The 19,333-nt window shown below is 45.0% G+C and overlaps 1 protein-coding gene across 6 annotated transcripts in view; it reads right to left on the bottom strand.

Moving 5' to 3' along the window:
* Window positions 1-466: 466 nt before the first annotated feature.
* Window positions 467-19,333, bottom strand: part of WDR86 (WD repeat domain 86) — a 33,097-nt gene continuing 14,230 nt past the window's right edge. For all 6 annotated transcript variants that reach the window (XM_080974218.1, XM_080974221.1, XM_080974219.1 and 3 more), the window contains 4 exons: window positions 16,904-17,336; window positions 11,974-12,109; window positions 7,798-7,901; window positions 467-5,966 (listed from right to left, as the gene is read on the bottom strand). In XM_080974218.1, coding sequence (XP_080830344.1) covers window positions 5,748-5,966; window positions 7,798-7,901; window positions 11,974-12,109; window positions 16,904-17,336 — 892 coding nt within the window. In that variant the 3' untranslated portion in view covers window positions 467-5,747. The remainder of the gene's footprint in view (window positions 5,967-7,797; window positions 7,902-11,973; window positions 12,110-16,903; window positions 17,337-19,333) is intronic.

Consider the following 19,333-nt stretch of genomic DNA (forward strand, 5'->3'; position numbering starts at 1 on the left):
ACTTTAGCTAATAGCTGCCGCTGTGCCACCGCTGCACGATTTCTGTTCTCATCCTGAAGCAAAGTTCTTAACCCGATGTAGTATTTCTGGGTTAGTGGAGTCTGTAACCTGAAGCGTATGTAACCCGAGGTACCACTGCACAGGCTGTGAACAGTGCTTGCTTGCTTGCTGTGTCTGTTGTAAAGACACTTTTTGCTTTTTACAGCTTGTTTCTAATTGTGTTATATTGGTGTGTGTGTATATGTATAATAGTTGTATCTCCATTTACGTAACCCTCTGGTTATGCAAACTTCAGGATGCGCGTGTGGCAAACCTGGAAGTATTTTACCAGGTTTTGCCTCGCATGCGCAGAAGTTGCAACCTCAGGTTGCGGAAACCTTGGGATCCGACCCAACCTCCGGAACGGATCCTGTCTGCAACCGGAGGTATCACTGTATATATAAATTTGTCAACTGCCCTGGGAATATTTCCTGATGGTTGGCTAGAGAAATTTAATAACAATTTCAATGGTCGTGATTTACCCAGGCATGCAAGCCTGTTAACATGAGCAGAAAACTGAGGGTAAGTTGTAGTTTGAGAGACAAGGAGACGTGTGCCACCCTGTGACATCTTCCCCCAAGAAGTACAAGTCCCCAAGTTCCTTTGTTCTTGTTGACACTTCCTGTGCATAGGCAGCAGGAGCCAGCAAGGCTTGGCCTCTTGACTGGCAGCATGAGGAAGAGACAAACAGTAATTGAAGGCGGTGAGACCTCAGGGACAGTGGAAGCCAGTGCTCCAAACATGTGAGTTAAAGCTTTAGTCTTCTGGCTCCAGAGCACCTAAAAAGATTTGTCATCCATGCCATACATTTAAAGCGCTCTTATCTCACTGTTAACAGCCATGGTCTCCCAGATAATCCTGGGATGTGTAGTTTGTTAAGGGTGCTGAGAGTAATGAGCTGCCACAGAGCTACAATTCTCAGCACCCTTTATACAAACTACAGTTCCCAGAGCACTTTGCAGGAAGCCATAACTGTTGAAATTAAGGAACAGGAAATTGTCTAAATGGCTTTTGTCATGCATGTTTATAATTGAAACACCATCCTGAGCAAATCAAGCATCCAGAAGTGTAAGCAAGTTTAAACAAAGCTAACATGCGTGGATGTTGAATGATGGGGGAAATTTTAAAATAAATAAGAAGAATAAGAATACAGGACTAGTTCAATTACACTATACCATAGGGTATCGTAAGTAAGAGTATGGGCAAGAAGCAATTCCAGAAGGCCCAAGAGAAGCAGACGGCAGTGGTGAGGAGAGGGGATTACTAGGAATGAGATCAGGAGATGCTGGGGAGCTGCCATGTTTGCAGGCAAGCAGTCAAGGCACATGCAGGCTCTTCGGTCAGTGGGGCTCAGCACCCACCTGGACAGATGTGCCAAACTCAAGCAGCCTGGATTCAACCTGGAACATGAGCCCTTCAGGGGGCCTCTGGCATTTGAGGCTGATGATAACATGGATAGAATACTGCCCTACTTTACAAGAGAGGTTATGTGGAGAAGGTCCATAGCACCTCCAGCTAGTGCTGGGAGTGCTCCTTTCCTGAAACCCTGGAGAGCTGCTGCCAGTCAGTGTAGACAGTACTGAGTTAGATGGTCCGCCGGTCTGACTCATGTAAGGCAGCTTCCTGTCTTCCACTGAAACGTTAATGGGGAGACGCCTCGCAAGCGGCTTCTTTTCGTAAGGAAGCCATCCATTAGCACCTACCGTGTGCCATTTGGCTTTCCTTTTTAAAAATAAGTTTTAAAAATTCGTAGAGTTGTCACATTTATGAGTACTATGAGAGCTAATCAGTGTAGAAGCCATTAGCCCTGCGTCTCTTACTTGGAACGCTGAAAGCACCCCAAAAGCTGCCACTCCAGCTGGAAAGAATTGTGCAAGTATTTGCAGTTTGCACAGCAAGAGTAATTGGCAGAAGCGTGAGAATGTTGTAATCTGCTCAGGAACAGGAAAGCAAATAAAAGATGCATTCATCCACCCCAAACGAGCAGGCAGAAGAATTGGCTGGAAGCCTCAAAAGCCGTCCCGTCCCCCCACCAACTCTCTGACACTGTAGGACTGGTACTATTGAAGTCAATTGAACTACTCCACAGTCTCCCCCACTGCCCCTTTTTCTTCTGTACCCAGTTAACTCTGCTGCTCATCCTTGCTCAAAACCTATCAAGATTGCAACCCCCTAATAAGAATAATAAGAATAATAATCCAGTCATTTAAAAATAAAATATTGGCCCATGCCCTGCAGGGAGCTCTTGTGCAGCTTACACCAAATGCTCCCCTTTCTCCCTTTTATCTTAGGGATATTTAGCCTCTTGGTTTTTTCCCCATATATGAGTTACACTTCTGAACGAATGAACTTGATTACGGTCACAGACCAGCATAAGAAAAGCATTCCATATTTGTATTTTTTGTACTTCTGCCAACCTCTGGTATTTCCCATTAGCATGATGCTACCTCCATTCTTGGCTTCCTGTTTCCCCTCCATTTCCCTCAGCACTGCCCACCTGAGTTGTTATTGGAGGAAATGGCTGTTTCATTAAAGGCAAACTGAAAGCAAGGTTTGTCACCTGCTTTGGCATTGTATGATTTTTATTATTATTACTGAAATGAAAAGCTGCTGGAGGGAACCAGATTAGGACTATGGGGTGGGAATGGTAGCAGTGGGGACACCAATTGGGATCACTGTAGGGGCAATGGGTGAATGCACAACCTGCTTTGGCCAGCTAGCAAATGGGTCTTTTTAATTCAATCTAGTGAAGAGAGAGGATGATGATGATAAAGTATACACACACTTCATATTTGTATAGCACTTGCACCGTTCAAAGCATTTCACTGCATACACTATTTGCAGTAATCCTTACACCAGACCTGTAAAGTAGGCCACTGTTGTTATTGCAGATGGGGAGGCTGAGGTTGAACTAATAGGGCCAGGTAGTGGATTTGTGGCTGAGAGATGTGAACCAGTAGCCTCACAGCTCATTCTCTCAAGTCACTACACCAGGAATGGGCTTTGGGAGGAAAGCAGTGATTCCTGCTGACCCACCCACCAGCAGTGCCTTCTTGAGTTGGCCTTCTAGCAATATAACTTGCTGTTTAGAGGTATAGGATCAGCCTTGTAGGCCAAATTTGACAGAAGGTGGGACTGCCCTTCTGTCAACCACCTCACATCACAATGACATCAGGTGCAAGGTGCTTTGAAGTCCCAAAGTTGGGTTTCAAAGCACCTTGCAAGTCGTTGCTAAAAGGAAGGATTTCTCCCTCTGCTTTTGCAGAGGATTCCATGCAAACCCTTTCCTGAAACATTAGAGGGTTTGGCTGGAATGCTGCCAAAATGAGCAGGATTTAACCCTACACAGCTGATGAGCAGGGTTGTTAATTCCTGCTGCTTTGGCTGCATGTGTTTGTTACCTGCTGGTAACAGGCGCATGCAGGCACTGCAGGATTTAAGTCCATCGGATGATATAATGAGTGTTGTCAGCTGATGGGAAGGTGTGCATGGTTAGAGGAAAATGGTCTTATAGGCCAGCTTGGATGCCTTGGTGGGCTAAAATTAGCCCACAGGCCAGAGGTTCCTGGTCCCTGGGATAGAGGAATACAGTACAGCACTTACAAAATTGCTGGCTTCCTTTTCTCTCCCATGCCAGTTATATTTCTTGTATTAAACTTTCGTTTGATGCCAATGCTGTAGAATATGGAAGCCTTTCTCCTGCTGTGATTAAAATCAGCCCAAAAAAAGAGAGGACACATTAAGTGTTATCTCTATGACAGTTTTTATTACCCCCCCCCCTTGTCACAGGCACTGGCTCGGTATGCTACACAACAAAGAAAGCCACACACAAGTGATTAAAGTACTTGTTTCAGTTAAACACTGCTACAACAAAATCCACAACATCATAGTTACGTATTTATGGCTCAGTGGTTATCTAAACAAACATCAGAGGGAGAAAGGAGAAAACCAGGGTAAAAGATTGCTTCCCCAGGTGGAGAAACTCAGCCGCACAAGCAACAGAGGTCTTCCAAAGCCTCATGCTAGACTCTACTTCCTTTGTCTTTCATGAACAGAAAAGCAGCTCACACAGCTTCCACTCCACACACGTCCCATCTCAAGGACAGGTTCCAAGTCACTCTGCTGGGCCTTTATTCCACACATTCACACACACACACATCTTTGCTGCAAGGGTTCCTCTCCAGTGAAGGACAGGAGATGTATCTCCCTGCTCCTTCTGCCAGCAAGGAACCTACACACCTTTACTTCTGAAAGAGCTTACGTCAGACCCTCATATCATCACCAGTCCCCATGGAGATTATCACAAGTATCTCCTACCCACTTACAAAAAACACTCCATATTTTACCCTGATAGAACCCAGACCAATTTGCTCCAACCGTATCCTCATGAAGACAAGCCCAACCATTTTCCAGTTCCCAAATGTTGCCAGAAACCTCTCACCCTGAAACCCAGTTTTGCTTTTAAGAATCCAGCCTTTTGCTTTTAACGGAAGTTTGAAAAACAAATCAGTAAGTGAGGCTGTTTGTGGCCTGGAGTTGAATATGCTCGTCTGTAGATCAAACTCTTGTTTAAGGGCCACCTGGAGAGGCCAGTGCAAAAGCTCACAACCCACCACAATGGCAATTTCTGCACATCACACTAAACTAAGCCACAGCCTAGTGCAGATGCGGAAATGCGCTGGCTCTCTTAAGTGGAAAGGCAGCTGTGCAAAGTGCTGATTGGTGGGTGGCTGTGATCCCACCTTGGATGCAATATGCTTTGCATATGCATCATGCTCTACGGGGAACGGCGGGGGGGGGGGAGGTTGTAAAAGTGCCACATCATTCATGAACTTATCCATCCATTTAGCATGATTCATTTGCAAATAATTGCAAAACTGCTCAGAGGAGAACGAGGGATTACAGACATCAGTAATCAGTGCTCTGCTTAGCTGGCTCTGCTGCAAAACCCAGAGAAGCAGTTTCCCCTGGTGTTAAATTATGGAATGGGAATATGTTGTTAACAAGGCATTAAGTACACATCCAATGCACGGCAACTGCTTTTTTCTGCATGTACCATTAAATACCTTTCCAGGTCTGGGCACAAAGCAAATGGGGGGGGGGGAGTTACCATATACCCCTGTTCTGTGACATGCCACCTAAACATGACCTCAGGCTCCCTAACCTTCTATGACTGACCTGTTAAAGCTCTGGCTTCCACCCCTGAGTCTTCCTTGCCCCCTCCCTTTCTGAGCAGCTCCTAGTTGTACTGGCTCTGCGGGCCCAGTTGCTTAGAAATCTGCACCTGCAGCGTGCAGGATGAGACATCTCTGTGGGCGACAAATGGTGTGTGATGCAGTAGGCCAACAAAACGGGCATTTCTATATGTTCACGAGAATAGATACATCATCATGAAATAGGTATTTGTCATAGTTCACCTCCTTACTTCTTTTTTTATTGCATTTCATCAGTATCAGGCCAGGATCGTGCCCACACAGCTTGTGACCCACCTTGCTGAACGCAGCCCACCCAGGATACAAGGCTGTGGCCAGCCAGGTACTTGATTATGACAGGCGGGCAGAAATGCCAGGACATGGAATTTGAGCCCCTGATAGGCCTGCTCAGTATAATGAGCTACAGGCTGCATTTGGCTTGGTAAGTCAGTTGGCTCAGGCGTTCCCTTATGTAGTTGACTGGGTGCTTCCTGTCCTCTCGCACCAGCCCAGCCGTCACACGAGCTCCATGGCCTCCTGCTCCCCCCTGTTTTCCTGGTGCACCATGCAGCCCACTTTGTTGTTGAAGAGCCGAGACAGGCTTCCCTTCTGAGAACGCCTGCCCTGGATCGACCTCTCCTTCCAGCGCCGCTTGCTCCGCTTGCTGACCTGCCGTATGTCCCAGATCCTTAGCGTGCCGTCGTGGGAGGCCGTGTACAGTAATTCGTTGTGAATCTGGAACAAAAGTGCCGTATTTTAAAAGGGCAGCTTAACCATAATCACAACACAGCACACAGAAGCAAAGAGGCAGCTTCTCTGTTCCTTTTTTTGTACAACCCATTTGTGGAGCAGGGTTTTCTCCCTTCCTTCTGAGCCCAATCCCAGGTGTGGGTGGGGTGGCTGGTTACAAAGATGTAAAGCAACCGCCTCCTTTATTATTTCATGGTACAGTGGACACTTGGGATGCGAACGTGATCCATGCGGGATACACGTTTGCAATCCACAGCGGCGCATCTGCGCACGCGCGGGTTGCGATTCGGTGTTTCTGCACATGCACGACCCCCGAAACCTGGAAGTAGCCCGTTCCGGTACTTCTGGGTTTTGGCAGGTCTGTAACCCAAAAAAACACACAACCTGAAGCGTCTGTAACCCGAGGTATGACTGTATGGTGGTTCAGTTTGCGGCCCAAGGGCCGTATGTGGCCCTCAATGCCTTTTTTGATTAGCCCTCGGCAAAATTTGACACACACCCCAACCTTCACACTGCCTCCCCAAATATGCTTTTCAGGGGAGTTGTAGATCAGCAACATCTGGAGGACCAAAGGTTCCTCACATCTGTGATATGTGACAGGTAAAAAGACACCCACAGTTTTGTCAGAGGCAGGACCTGTTCATGTGCAACCAAAGGGAGCACGCAAAGAAAACGGGAAGTACTCCTTTATTCCCCCTCACCCTGCCTCCAGCATGATGAGAAGAAGAAAGTGTAGCAAGCACAGAAGGAACAAAGTCTGGCAGAGGAGGCCTGCTAATGCCTGCCACTCAGAAGCAGACACAACACCCAGCTTCAAACCGATAGTGGCAGGAGATGCAATCCTAATTTTATTTATACTTAAACACCGAAGTAATTTTTAACAAAGTGTTTCAAATGTAACGAAACCTGAAGAGGCATCATTATCTTGACCTCCTGGCTCCCACTTCCTGCGGGCTCCATCCAAAAAACAAAGGGCTCTTGACTCACCCCACTCCATGCAGCACAAAAGAGCATTAGAGCGTTGTTTTTTCCAGGGAGCTGCTCACTGCCATGTGCCTATCTTGGCTCACGAATGTGAGTGCATAACAGAAGAGCACAGCCAATGCCTCTCTCGCTGCTCACTCTGACGGAAGCTTTTGGCCTTCATCTCAGGCATGTTGGGTGCATAATTATGAGAGGGCTCTGCTAAAGAGTCCACTTCTGTTTACTGGGGAGGAATGGGTGAAAGAGCTTTTTTGCATGTGCCTTAGCTCACTGAGAGCTTGCAGACTGGGGTTATAGCAAGCAGCCAGGTATGAAGTCTACGGGGGCTGGCTTGAATCCCCAGGTTGCCTAAGCAACATTTGGTTGGATATTGTGAATTAACTTAGGACCCAGTCACCATGGATGGGTCTGGAACTTATTTTAAAGCTGTCTAAGCAAATCAACTTCACAGGGTGACCCTATGAGCAAGGAAACAATCCCCCCCCCCCAGTAGAGCCTTTTTCTTAAGAATCTTCCACATCCATCACTGCACAACAATCAATGAGTATCGGTAACAATGTCAGTCCATTGTTCCATCTTTGCTGAGCCTTTGTCTGGACCAGCAGGAAGGAGCTTTTCAATGCTCTTTTCTAGCCTACCTGGAGATGCTGAGGATTGAACCTGAGGCCTTCAGCATCCAAAGCATGTGTTATAAAAGTGAGCTATGGCCCAGCCTGCCATTAATAGCTAACAGAAGGAACCCTTAAGTACTTGTAAAGGAAGTGACACCAAACAGTTCCTGACCCACAGAGCTATAGCCAAGTGTTGTGCAGCTGCTCTTTGTGAGGCTCACCTGGATGCAGTTAATAACCAGCTTGTGACCTCGGAACACTCTTTGCAGGATGCCGGTCTTGGTATTAAAAGCTCGGGCACAGGCGTCACCACTTCCTGTAAACACTGTAATGAAAACAAGGATGAGGGACCTTTTCAGAAAAACGCTTTTTTTTATTCGTTTGCTATTAAAATGTTTGTTTTCTCCTATTTTCAACCCAAAGGGTCAGCTTGGCAGGCAACAAAGCGAAGATTCAAACTACACAAGATAAGTGTCACTGAATTCATCAGAACTTACTCCCTGATAAGTCGGTTCAGGGTTGTAGCCTAAAGCAAGTCTTATAAGAGCAAGGGGTGGAACAGAGAAGGTAAATGTGCCAACCCTTTGGGAATTATTTTCAGCTAATTCCTATTTTTGATAGCTAATTCTAATTTGATAATCCACCCTGAGGCTGAATATAGCACTCAATAAAATAAGAATTTATGTCAGGGGAGTCGTAATGTATTTTTTCGCTTTTTATCCTCACAATAACCTGAAAGGTAGGCTGGGATGGGCACTTTCCCCAATTCTCTCAGTGAAATTCACAAGGAGGGGAACTGAACCCAACTATCTTATATATTTTGGAACTCCTCAGCTTTACATTTTTTTAAATTTATAAGCATTCACCAAATACCAAAGATGGAAACAACTGGCACATGCAAAAAAAAGCCTTAAAATTTATGACATCAATAAGAATTTATGACATCAATTATAAATTAAATCAAAGCTAAACACCCTATATAGCCATGTAATTTCCTTTTCTATCAGTTGGGCACGAAAACCAAATATACCACAGGATGTAACACAAACAATGAATCACTTAGCAAGCAGAATGAGATTTTCTTTTCTTTAATTAATTGTTTGAACAACAGAGCAAGTCATTTTTAATCTTAGTGTCTTCTAAAAAGGGGCATTTCTATTTGGAATGTGTTAAATATTCTTTTTCATTCAATTAACCCAGGGCATTTTTTACTTTGAAAAGGTATCCTGCTATAGAGACCCATAATCACAGGGTTCATGTGATAAACATAATCAAACAAAGGTTGCACTTACAATCCAGACATGCTGTAAAGCAAGAAAAGGCTTCCGAAGGGTCCAGAATGGTGCCATGCCTGTCAAATTTAGAGTCCTCTCTTAAAGGCAATTCTTTGCCCTTTACCACCCACAGAGGTAATAGCTCCTCCCAGCACTCACATGGTATCTTTCTCCTCCCATCTAGCAATGAATTCTTATTAATGGGTCTAGGTGGCAAACAGTTCTGGGTTGCAAAGAGTGGCACAGCCTCTGTTAGGTGTATTGGGAAGGGAAGGGCATTAGGAGTGAATTACACACGACGTCCAATTCACCCTTAAGCTCCTGTTTTCTGTATTCAAAGCTAAAACATATCTCAAGAGGTCAAGGCCCATGGCTCAGTGGCAAAGAGCATGTCTTGCCTGCAGGTTAGATGGCTGGTATCTCCAGACTCCTGCCTGAAACCCTGGAGAGTTGCTGCCACTCTCTGCAAACAATACTGAGCTAGTTCCAGGTAGGTAGCCGTGTTGGTCTGCCGTAGTCGAAACAAAATAAAAAAAATTCCTTCCAGTAGCACCTTAGGGACCAACTATGTTATTGGTATGAGCTTTCGTGTGCATGTGCTCGGGCTCAGAATAAGGGAGCTCCTGACTGGCTATGGTGTTAAGATGACAAGACATGAAGGAATGCATTACTAAAGCATTCTAGAGCCAGCAACGTTTTTGCAGCTCAGGCTGCAAGGGGTAGACTCCTAGCTTTAGTTGCCAAGGATGCTTTCTGGTATGATTACTTCAGGTAGGCAAACATCCTCTCTACCCTTTCAATTCTAGCATGTCCAGGCTAAGAGGGAAGGAAACCTGTTGATGCAGAATGGGCATCAAAACACAACCGCAGCTGTTTTCAGCACAAATCATGCCACTTCAGCTGTATGCTTGCTGCACATCCAGTATGCAACTGGGGTTGTGTCAGCATGAATAAAGTCTGAAAGGGGTATCAGATTGGGTATATGTAGAAAAAAGGCATGCAAAGCCAGTAACGCCCTCTGAGAACATTTATTACTTTACATCCAATTACTACGTTGTTGGGTGGTTTTTTTTAACAGAGATCAGGAGAACAGTCCAAGTTTGCCAACTGCCAGGATGATTTTGTGCCATCTGGAAGCATTTATTCCTTAAACGCAAAGGCCTTGGTCTGCTGCTACAGAAGGGGAGAGTGTGACTATCTCTGGATGAACAACTGACTGTTCGGCTTTTCTACCAAGGCCAAGGGTGCACAGGGGGCAAAAAATAAAGAAAGACCTAGCTCAGAATACCTCTGCACTTGCAGCCCAAAATTGCCTTAAAGTACCCTCAACATTCAATTGAAGGTGGGGGGGGGAGCATAATATAATTTGCAGTGTGGCTATGCATCTTAATCTTTTGGGCTAGCAAGGTAGGGTACTGCCAGCAGGGGAAGAGCCCCAATTTAACACTTGGCTTTTAAGTGGTAGCAGCTAATGCCAAGGGCATAATCTGCCAGCCACACCTCTGATTAAAGCCCCATTGGAATGAAGCCACCTGGACCATGGGCAGTGGGGGCATGAGGAGGAAGTTAGTTGCTAATGTAATTCCTTGCCACCGCAACCCAATATGCTCATTACCTACCATGCAGCTGAAAGGGATTCCAGCCTTCAAGTTACAGAGTCCCCTCTCTGCAGGCCAGAACTCTGGGCTACATGGATCCATTCCAGGGAGTTCATGCCAAAACCTACATGCTTCTACGACAGGGTAGGGAGTCTTTTTAGCCTGACATGCCAGATCCTTATCTCCCCACACCCCCATGGAAATATGACAGCTGGCTCGGCTGACCCATCTGTCAATCATCTGATGTCATAATGGCATCAGGCTACTGATATCTGGGTGGTCCTGCCTACCTGTCAAAGTTGACGGGGGCGGGGCTGTGTGCTATGCCAGTGTGTTCCCTTCACCTGATGAGCAAAGACTTCAGTCCTGCTCTCTGCAGGCGTCTGAGCAGGATTTAACCGCATCAGGTGATGAGAAAAGGGGTTACATCCTGCTACTTTGGGTGCACAGCCCCAACCCTGTAGGAAACAGGGGGTGCAACCAATGGAAAATTTTATTTTTGCTTTGTATTTATGTACTTAAGCCTAGATTGGTTTTTTCTTTGTAATGTTGAGTTTATTATGTGTTTCCTAAACTACAGATTTTTGCTATTTTGAATTTACTGACATATACTATATTTTGTATATTTGCACTTTTAATGCTTTGAATGTTTGCTGTAAGCCACTTTGGGCACAACTTGTTGTGGAAAAGTGACATATAAGTAAACTCAGTCAAAGCCCTGCCCTTGTATATCAGCTGACATCACTCACCCATCAGCATGACATCAGCTGGGCATGGTTTGGGTGAAATGGCCTTGTAAGCCAAACTGGATTTTCTAGCAGGCCAGGATTGGCCCACAGGCTGTGAATTCCTCACTTCTGTTCTAGGAGGTATTTGGTTTTTCTGCAGTATAGTTTTTCCACAAATGCCTGGAAAACTGGTTTAACCAGAGACCATAGCAAGCCACCAAAATGAGATTTAAAGCAATAACCACTGCTAAGTTTTTGAAAAGATGTCACTCATTCACAATCTACATCCTTAACAGGAATTTTTCATCGATACTCATCTGCTTTCACTTCTTGCAACATCTGTCAGTCAGATTTTTATTGTTTGCAGCCAATTTACTTATTACTTACTTTCAACTATTTATATACCACTTAATCACCAAAGTTGCTAAGCGGTGCCATTACAAGCTCTGCAACATACACAAAAGCAATTTCACAGGCCTGGTCTAAAAATATACGTGTGTCTTCAACTCTAGCAAAGTGTGCCAGGTGAGCAAAATGGCATCAGGGATGAGAGGAAAGAAAATTCAAAATCTGAAACAAGATGAGCCTCTGCCTGGCTCTGTGTTTTTGGCTTACTTAACAAAATAAGGAGAATAGCATGGGGATGCTTGTCTCCTTCATACCCTCAGGACTTGGATAGTTGTGGCAAAATTCTGCTATAAGGAGAATACACAGAAGGTGGTCGTTCCTGGACTAACATATCTGTTGCCAGTGGACAAGATGAGAAAAGGAAATTGGGAAGGTTTGTTGGAACTTACATATTCCAGCATGGTATTTCAAAGTGCTGACGCTGTGCTTGTGAGCCTTGAATGTCCGGACTCGCTCCCCGGTATCGGCCAACCAGCATTTCACCGTCCTGTCTGCACTCCCTGAATACAAGCGCCGATTCACAAGCTAAGAGGGGAAAGAGAGGAAAGATCACTTTCGCGAGGGAGCATTGTTTGGAGTCATGGTCATTTCAGCGCTACCTTCCCCCTGCAAAAAGAAAAACGATGACACAATTCAATGATATGATTGCAATGTAGAAAGCAGCACAGCTTTTGGAGCTCTAACACAGACCTCTGATCTTATGTTCTGCACGCAGCCAGGGCTCCCAGTGGGCCTCCAAATGGCTTTGAGATGTCAAAGAGGAACAGATGAAATAGCTCTCACTCTGCTAGTATAATTAGGAGCAGATCCTTTAAAGCTAGTGAAGCTCCATCCCTTTGCATATATCTGTAAATAAACCACGTATCATGAAGACCCCACAGTCTCCATGTGCCTCATTCCCAAAAGGAAACACGAATTCCTGGGTGAGCACCTGGAACCCCTGGAATCTCTCACCATTCAGAGACTGGTGTGGCATGCGACATTAGAGTATTAAAAACAGTTTAAAACAAGTGACACTCACAAGAAAGAAAGGGGTGTGGGTGTGATGGCAAAGGCCAGGGTAAAGAGTTGCATTTCAGCATAATGAATATGCTAGATGCACCTCTGTGGGGAGGGAATTCCATAACTTCCTGAACTTCTTAAGAGCAGTAGAACTACCTAGAGGGCCACCTCTGCTGAGCTTAACATCCAATAGTCTGTAGGAGAGGTAATGACTGCACAGTGGTACCTCGGAAGTCGAATGGAATCCATTTTGGAAGTCCGTTTGACTTCCAAAACATTTGGAAACCAAGGTGCAGCTTTTGATTGGCTGCAAGAAGCTCCTGCAACCAACTGAAGCCACGTTGGACATGCAGGTTCCAAAGAACGTTTGCAAACTGTAACACTCACTTCCGGTTTTGTGGTGTTCAGGAGCCAAAACGTTTGAGTCGCAAGGCATTCGTCAAGCAAGGTATGACTGTATTTGTTTCTCAGAAAACGGAGGTACAAAGAATCCCTTGTATATGTTTCTAATTTAAAAGGCAGTGGATTAGAATGACTAACACAATGACTTGGGTAACATAGACTGGAGGTGGCAATTCAATTCAGGATAATAAACAAGCAAATCTATATGTATTTAGTTAATAGCAAGCAGTTTTTTAAAATGTAGGGTCAGATACAAAACTCTGGGCTCATCTACACTTAACATTTTGCCCTGTGCTTTCTAGGCAGAGATCCATGTTTTAAAGTGTGGTGTCAGAGCACCTCCCCCCCCCCCACTGCTTTCCTCAGTAAAAACCACTTTTTAACGCTGAATCTGAACAAGCAGCAATTCGGGTTTTCTGCAGAATGCTGTTTTCTCCAATGCAGAAGTAAAAATGCAGAAGTTTTCATGGGGAAAAGCACCAGGCCAAACAAAAAAGTGCTCCAACACATAGCTTTAAAGAGCAGACGTGTTCCTAGAAAAGTGGCACAAAAGGAAGTCTGGATGAGCCCTCTGAGAAGCTGCACACTCCATTACCAAAGCCAATGTCTCCTACCAATTCTTATTTTCATCTATTTTCCTCTACAGAAAACATACATAGGCAAGAAACCCACAAAACAGCAAACTTTCTTGTTCAGAAAACTTCGGTTTGGTGCAGGTTCCCCCTCCCCCTCCTCCTGAAGGAATGCTTGCTTCCAGAAGAGATCCATTATTTTAAATAAAAGAAACATTTCATGCAACCTCCCACAACAGTCATTTGGCTAATGGAATGGAAAAACAACTGCAGCCGTAGGGCTTAAGGTATCCTATATCGTGAGGCACATACCAAGTGTGTTACAGGAAAGCCTATACACGATTTTTGCTTCATTTATGTCAAGATAAAATAAAGTGGCCAATCTCTGCGAAACGTGCTTTTAATTTCTTTCATTAGAAAGACAGGCATGCCTTTCATCGACAAGAGCAGAGATTAATTTCCCATGATTAGCAAGGGAAGGGAGAAGCGGGAAAGAGCCCTTTCCACCATAGGTTTCTTCCAAACTTATCCAAACCCCAACAATGCCTGATTTTTTTAAAAAAAATAAATAGCTGGGGAGACACAAATCCCAATTATAATCTGCCTGTGGCTTGAAGAAGCAGCAAACGGCTTTGTTGCTGTGTTTTTCTTGGCTGGCATTGGAAAAGGCTTTGTTCACTCTGGCTAATTTCCCAACAGAGCGGCTGTTGGAGAAAAGCACAGCACATCACGGAAAACAAGGAGTACAACTGCGCTCGTACCTCTTAGGGAATGTCTGCAGAGTGGCAACTGCCTGAGCTCCTAAAAGACAGATGCTCTAGCCTTCTGTGGCATTCGCAGGCTGCATCGTGAAGCTGGCTAGGCAGGTCCCCCGCAATCACTTCTGCTGTGTGGACAGCTAGAGAAGCAGACAGCATGGAGGTGTCTGTCCTTTACACCAGGGATGGGAAGCATCTCTGGCCCTCCAGAGCTTGCTGGGCTCCCACTCCATTCAGCCCCAGCCAGCATGCTCAGTGGTCAGGGATGATGGGAGTTGCACTACAACATCTGGAGGGCCAGAGGTTCCGCAGCCCTGCTTCACACCAGCAGAGCTTGCAACCCTTTGTTCAATGGCGCTTGCAGTATCTTCATATCCCAAAGAAAGGAGGAACTTGGTGGAAACTCATTTGACAAATTTCTCAGGTCATGTTGACAATACTACATGGGATGGCTTTCATCCCATTTCACTTGCTTCATGCCGTCCCATAAAACATGGAGGAAGAACCTTAGCCATTTAACTTCCAGCAGGCCAGTGCAGCTTCTCCTCTCACTCATCCCTGGCCATGTTCACATCAACATGTTTCATGGAATCACAGATAACACTGTCCACACATGACTGACTCAACCTGGAAAGCTTAAATTGACACCTACTCATTTCCACTACTGGACAGGCGTTTGCAAAAACAACGTGTAGAAGACAAGATTATCTCTCTCTACCTTGTAGTTATCCCCCTGCATGGAGCAAGTAACAGCTGCTTCCTGATCAATGCCTTGCTAAACCATCCATTGAAAGTGCCCTGTGTTAAACGCAGTCATGCAGTCAGGTACAGTCCTCACGCTTATTTGTTTTTATAACATTCTTCCAATGAGATCACGACGTCAGTTAACCTCTGCAACAATCCTGTGAGGTAGGTGTCAGAAGCTTTTGGGCAGTACACCCAAGGCACTTGCCTTATTCAGCTCCTCAACACTATGACCTGATGAGCCACAGCTGAACATGTGGATTCATTCCACTAAAAGGCAAAACACCGTTGACATGAGGTAACTGGGTTCTGTCCTTAGCATTTGTTTTGTGACAACTCACATGAAGAAAACACCCGTTTGTGCTGCAGTCACTGAGTGGTGATGGACATGTGTTTGTGAGCCAGCTTGGCAACTTTCTCAAGGCTGTTCAGTGAGCGTCATTGCTGAGCAGGCTTTCAACCTGCATTCTCTATGCCCAAGGCCAGCATTACTCACTCTACTAGTCTACAAATCATAACACTGAAGAGATCTTTGTGGTGGATAGAACATGCTTACAGTGATAATTTATCTCCCGCTCCAACTTTCTGTGGTCCCTTCCCTTGCAATTATACAAATATATTTTTCACAGGGTTGCATGGCTTTTCACAGATTCCCACATGGAACCATGCCTGCACAGCTGCATTTTTCAATGGTTACCGCACCAGAAATGTCATGGGTCAGTGACAGAGCAGCTGCTTTGCATGCAGAAGGTCTCAGGTTCAATATCCAGTATCTCCAGGGAAGGCCAGGAGAGAATGCTGTCTGAATTCCTGGAGAGCCACTACCTGTCAGTGTATACTGACCTAAATGGACTAAGGGTCTGACTCAGTATAAGGATACTTCCTAGAATTAGTGTCTCTCTCTCTCTCTCTCTCTCTCTCACACACACACACACACACACACACACGCACACATACACACTGTACATAGCTCTCGCCTCAATGCAAGGAAAATAAAAACCCAGAGTAGTTGACAGACATGCTCCGCATATATGCAGCTGTTCAAGGCTATTTCTGTATCTTTCTGACCAAAGAAATCTAGAAGAGAGTTGCTCAGAAGTTCCTTCTGACCACAGTTCTCAGGGATGTGCTCCATCCCAATCAGATGCAGAAGACTATCCTACTTCTTTTCTTTGTCATGGAGCTCTTCAGTTCATCTCCTTTGTGGACACACTCTGACAGTTGCTTTACTTTTCCTGAATCTCTCCACGTATGTATTGCAATCTGTCAGGAAATACCTTATTTAAGCATACGACACTGGGATAAGTTAACAGCCGCTACTTGGGCCATTCCTTACATTAGTTCCATTACTATAGAAGTCTTTTATCACACTGGCTTCCTCTGCTGTTTTCTCTGCCCAACAAATGCTACCCTAGTTGGTTGCCCAGTTGCTCCAAGCAGCAACACTGGCCTCAGTGAATGGCTACATTCGCACATAATGCTAAGCCTTAACCATGGCTTGTACATGAGTCACCTTGCATACATTCAAAGAAGCCATGGTTCATTCTCCAAAGCTTGGTTCATTTTCCAGCTGCTCTTGCCTCATGCCTGCAGTTTGGCATGCATTTGGGGTGCTGTGGTCAAACAAACCAAGGTTAAGCAAGACACCTGGATTCCAATGTGCCACCAAACAATCTATGGTGTGTTAGCCAACTACAAAACACATCACTGATTGTTCCCAGAAAACAAAAACTGTGGTTAGTCTGCTGGGCTGGGTTCAGACATTCAAACAAAGGACACTTTGGTTAAACAAACCATGGTTTAGTGTTATGTACAAACCAGGCCAATATCAAGTCACTTACCTCTAGGCAAATGACAGATCCTTGATGCTCTTTGAACACTCTGAGCTGCTCGCCAGTCACGATGTTCCAAGTCCGAATGGTGTAATCAGTGCTGCCTGAAAAAAGCTCCCTGTTTGGAGCATCAAGTATAAGACATAAGACGGCCCCAGTGTGTCCCAGCAGGGTTTGGTGGCAGCGGCCGCTGGACACCCACCAGACCTTGACAGTGCAGTCTGTGCTCCCTGTCACCAAGAAGCCCCTGCTCAATTTCTCCTCCTCCAACTCTTCCTCTTCTGAATCCTCAAGGACATCCTTGGAGGAGTAAAGAGCCAATGTCAGAACACAGTTCCGGTGGCCTCGAAACTCCTGGATTGGCTTCTCCTTATCCACACTCCAGCACCGTGCTGTCCTGTCATAGGAGCCACTGAAGAGATAATCCTTGAAAACCAGAATCCTGTTGGAGGTGGGGGGAATAAGCCACATGTCAAAAGAGTCTGAAGTTTTTCCCCAGCTCCTTCCGCCTGCCCTTATAATGTTTCTTCCAGTAGCACCTTAGAGACCAACTAATTTTGTTATTGGTATGAGCTTTCGTGTGCATGCACATGAAAGCTCATACCAATAACAAAATTAGTTGGTCTCTAAGGTGCTACTGGAAGGAATTTTTTTATTTTTATTTTCCCCCCCGACTAGGGCAGCATAGGTGTCAACTTTTCCCTTTTTTAAAGGGAAATTCCCTTATTCCGAATAGGATTCCTTGCAAGAAAAGGGAAAAGTTGACAGCTATGTACGGCAGATCAACACGGCTACCTACCTGTACTTATAATGTTTGTGCTTTAGACTGTCAGCATGTAATCCTATACATCTCTACTGAAAAGTAAGTCCCACAGAATTAAATGGGGCTTACACTCAGGTAAATAAGATTGCGATCTTAATAATCCTTGTACCTTTTTTCTCAGTTTTATTAGCTGAACTGCTGTATGCAGAACTAAACATAGTACCCCACATGAATATATTTTTATTCCCCAATTTGCATACTGCTTCATCACAGTCGTCTCTAAGGGGTGTACAGAAGATCCAGTAGAATAAAACTAAAAATGAGTTAAAACAATACAGTAATGTCATAATACAGTTGTGAAGCCTGCTGGAATAAAAATACTGTGCTAGTTCCTTGAATTCCCAGCTACTTTTCCAGAAACTTATTTATATCTAGATTAACTGAAATGGGGTCAGATTAAATTCGGGGGCAGCTGAATTCTCAACCTTATCCACTAATAGCCTGGTTGCATGCCAGCCATAGTTTCCTAGATGGTGGCTGTTTCTAAACAAATTGTGGTGCAGCCCTGTACTGTAAGTGCTTGGCCACGTGGACAGGTGAACTTTATCACGGCCCTAGATTTCCCCAAGTGCAATAAAACTGAACACTGCAGATGACCATACCTAAAGATGGTATAGTAGCCCTAAGGGTGGTCCTCTGTATTCCAGCCTAGGTTGCCAATTTATCTAGAAATTCCATTTGCAAAAAGGAGAAGTACATTTGGCAGCTGACGCACACACAAAAGGATCCCTTTCTTGCTTGCACACAGAATGCACGTTTAGCATAACAAATCAACGTCTGGCTTTAAGCTTCTCTGGGGGTTAATTAACAGCAGGGCAAAATTCCAAATCTTTAAACAAAGCTTTAGCTGTATCCCTCCTTCCTTTCTTTTTTACTACTAAGAAGTATGCTTAACACAATGCTTTTTAATCTCTTTATCAGGTGCAGCTGTTGCCAATTTCATTCCCAGCAGAGGATTCGGTTCAGTTCCTCCTTGTTCTTCTGTCCGTCTCTCTTGCCCAGGCTGTGGCTGCGTCAGCATTCTTGCTGGAATAACTAATCGCATACGGCCAAGAGCATGTGTAGCAGAAATTTAGGCAATCCATTTGTGCAATACAGCATAGGGAGGAAATGACTAGTTTTGAACAGAATCAGAAGTAAGGATGGGGGACCTGAGGAGGTTAGCTGAGGAGCTAACTAGCATCAGATTACAGGTTGTGACAAGCAGAGAACGCAGAGTGAGGGGAGAAATCTTTGTTGTTGTTGTTTAGTCGTTTAGTCGTGTCCAACTCTTTGTGACCCCATGAACCAGAGCATGCCAGGCACTTCTGTCTTCCACTGCCTCCTGCAGTTTAGTCAAATTCATGCTGGTAGCTTCGAAAACACTATCCAACCATCTCGTCCTCTGTCGTCCCCTTCTCCTTGTGCCCTCCATCTTTCCCAACATCAGGGTCTTTTCCAGGGAGTCTTCTCTTCTCATGAGGTGGCCAAAGTATTGGAGCCTCAGCTTCAGGATCTGTCCTTCCAGTGAGCACTCAGGGCTGATTTCCTTAAGAATTGATAGGTTTGATCTTCTTGCAGTGCGTGGGACTCTCAAGAGTCTCCTCCAGCGCCATAATTCAAAAGCATAAATTCTT

The sequence above is a fragment of the Podarcis pityusensis genome (genome assembly GCF_964106645.2).
Source record: "Podarcis pityusensis genome assembly, chromosome: 12".
Lineage (NCBI taxonomy): Eukaryota > Metazoa > Chordata > Lepidosauria > Squamata > Lacertidae > Podarcis > Podarcis pityusensis.